This window comes from Corylus avellana, chromosome 1, assembly GCF_965113065.1.
Source record: "Corylus avellana chromosome 1, dhCorAvel1.hap1.2, whole genome shotgun sequence".
In the NCBI taxonomy this organism is placed as follows: Eukaryota; Viridiplantae; Streptophyta; class Magnoliopsida; order Fagales; family Betulaceae; genus Corylus; species Corylus avellana.
The window spans coordinates 40,095,000-40,097,943 of record NC_142490.1 but is presented as its reverse complement, the minus strand read 5'-3'; the positions used below and the strand labels follow the sequence as shown (position 1 = coordinate 40,097,943).

Below are 2,944 nucleotides of genomic sequence, written 5' to 3'. Positions count from 1 at the left end.
TATTGTTTGAGGCTGGTTGGAAAATTTCATCTTTAAATATATATGTCAGATGCTCTTAGCATTGTCTCTTCAAGAATTATATCAACATATATTTAAGTCAAAAAAGTTTTTATCAGATAATAATGGAAAACATCATTCGATCAACATCATAATCATGGAATATATAGTACCTATAATTGCATATACGGATAACACAGACACTACATATACATAACCTATGTGGGACAACACTACATATAATTAATATATACACTGGTTCCTGGTCAACCCTTCAGCTTATACAGAATGAACATTTTAACAGAGCTTGCATAATATGGACATAAAAAATTAATCTGAATCTGAATTATTTCCTATTTCCTATTTCCTACTGTTAGGAGTTCATAGAATTTCAATTTCAGCTGGTGGGGAGGACTCGACAGGCTCCGTTGTTCTTGGACTTTTGATACGAAAGTATCCTACTAGTCCAATTGCCTTCTTCCAAACACTTCCATCATCTGGAGCTACATTTCCCTCGTATGCATGCTCATGATTCTGACGATTTATTGGTGAGCAATTTAGTGATAGTAGAAAACAAATGGTGGAAGTGACAAAGGATATCAGATAGAGCACCCAAAAGCTTTGGAGGCTCAGGGTTTGAGTGCTGTTGGAAGTTATGTTGGTTGAACACTCGTCCATGGGGGTCAACCATTCGTTTTCCAGTAACTTTAACTTACCATTCTCTGATAGAGTCAGAATGGCTTTCGAAAAATCCCTCGCTATTGGAGAGCCTTTCTGGAATACCTGCATAGAGAGAGAGAGAAAAGAAAATAATTTTATTACTTTCTGCAGAAAAGGAGGAGCGGATTTGGATTATAAAGAAGTTGAAGATTCATGAGTTGCTACTCACAAAGCCCAATCCCCCAAATCTGGTAGTGGGTCTGGTGCCAATGAAGGCATTGCAGTACTTATTGAGGAAAACTTTCTCATATGGGAGTTCAAGAAAGGCAGCAGAGATATTGTTGTTTTCAAATTCTCCTGTGTAATTGTATTCGCTGGCGACGTTCAAGATGTTGAGTGGATTGAACCCAACAATATTCTTCAGGTATGTTCTTACAAATGAATCACCATCGCAACCAACTTTCATGTTGTTCTTCTTTAGCCACTCTACATCGGTTACACGGGGTTGCAGCTGTTGAACTGTGAGCATTGAAGACAGACTAGCGGTGTAGCTTGATTTCAGGACCAACACCACAAAGAGCCATAGTACAATCACCAAACGACTCGGGTTGCTATAGACTTTTTCCCCTGCAATATAAAACCACGTGCTATATTGGTGATTTCAAGTCGCAAGCAAAACAGAAAATGAAATGAGGCTTGCTTTCCTTAAGAATTTATTTGCTCCCATTAATTCTAACAAATTTGTATGCATCGAGTTATAACAAATATTTTCGGAGGATACAAAGAAGTTTAGAAATTTCTTGCAATTTGGTTGCATTTTGAACAAAACAAAACCAAACAAAAGCGCCCATAGAGTTTTTATTCTAGAAAGAGGAGAGAGAACATGTACTGTAACAGTAAATTACGATTAGATATTAACAGACACTTAATCTCACCGGTAGATCAAACTCAATTTAATCTTACAGTTGACTTTATTAATAGTCATATAAAATTCAATCGTTGGATCTATTTTAAAAGCATCGTACGATTCAAATCAAACCCCTACACTACAAAAAAATATAGGTTTAATGACGTGGCAACTGTTCATCATTTGTTGCCACGTCACTATATGGTAACGTGTGAAAATACAACACGTTACCATATTAAAATCATATGGTAACATGTTGAATTAATGCATTGCCAAATGGCAATGTGCCATATTAGCACGTTGCCATGTAAATATGATAATATATATATATATATAAAATTAATTGCAAGTATACATATTTAAAATATATCAATTATTAAGCTTAATAATTTGTAAGTACATATTATATTTAATACAATTAAAGCTTAGGCTTTAATTGTATTATATATATCAATCAATTACTAAGCTTAAGATATATAAAGCTAAATAATTGTAAGTATACATATTTAAAATATATCAAGTACTATTAAGCTTAAGATATAGCTATATCGTCACACACGTGTGTGTCTAGTACTTTGCACTGTACTAGAGCATACACACAAGTGTATATGCCCACTTATTGGTTATTTTAAAGCAATAGTTTATTGTGAGTTGGGACTTAAAAATGATAACTTTGCTATTTACACTCTTTAAAATCTTTCATCTAAAACATTCCCAAACCACACACACACTCTATATATATATATATATATATATATATATATATATATATATATATATATATATTTGATACTTACTATGAGCAAAGAAGAGAGAGGAGAAGGTGAACCAAAGCGCAGTGCTAATCTGGTTCTTCCAAGGGCCATTAAACTTTGGATTGCATTGACGCTCCAAGAACCAAACCACGAGCATTGTGTATATTAGGATGCCGCCAGTTGCCACCTACATTCCCACCGTGAAGGGCTTCATAAACATCCATGCCGACACTTTTGGTTTCATTGGAACAATCATAGACAAACCTGACTCCGCAAATGGCATTGTAAAATCAACGTATTGCATTCGGTCGGCTAGTAAGGTTATGTCGCCGATCACAGCATCATATGACTTCCATTGTGTTTTTTCCCACACGACAAGCAAAATTATCTTTTATCAGAAACAAACAAACAAATTGCAAACACATATATATATATAGAAGAAAAAAAAAGTTTAATTAATTTATTGCAAACTCATATAAAAGAACGTTTTAATTTTTGTCAATCGGCTGGAGGCAACGCATTGCCTTCATAAAGCGAAGGTGAAGGTCACTAGTTCGAATCTCTCTTATTTTCGTCCCCTTTTATATATATATATAGAGAGAGAGAGAGAAAGAGTGAGAAAAGT

The 2,944-nt window shown here is 34.4% G+C and overlaps 1 protein-coding gene across 1 annotated transcript; it reads right to left on the bottom strand.

Annotated features, from left to right (window-relative positions):
* Positions 1–378: 378 nt before the first annotated feature.
* Positions 379–2,665, bottom strand: LOC148589833 (glutamate receptor 2.8-like). Its single transcript, XM_088515351.1, has 3 exons — positions 2,362–2,665; positions 887–1,284; positions 379–780 (listed from the first exon to the last, which is right to left on the bottom strand). Exons 1-3 carry the CDS (start codon positions 2,474–2,476, stop codon positions 379–381), a joined length of 915 nt encoding a protein of 304 aa, XP_088371477.1. The 5' UTR covers positions 2,477–2,665.
* Between the last annotated feature and the right edge of the window lie 279 nt (positions 2,666–2,944).

Excerpts from the sequence above, each read along its gene's own strand:
- LOC148589833 (XM_088515351.1), bottom strand. The coding sequence starts at position 2,476 with ATGCTCGTGGTTTGGTTCTTGGAGCGTCAATGCAATCCAAAGTTTAAT. Across the intron at positions 1,285-2,361 it reads CTCTCTCTTCTTTGCTCATA|GGGAAAAAGTCTATAGCAAC; the intron begins GTAAGTATCAAA and ends TTTATATTGCAG. Across the intron at positions 781-886 it reads GATTTGGGGGATTGGGCTTT|GTATTCCAGAAAGGCTCTCC; the intron begins GTGAGTAGCAAC and ends CTCTCTATGCAG.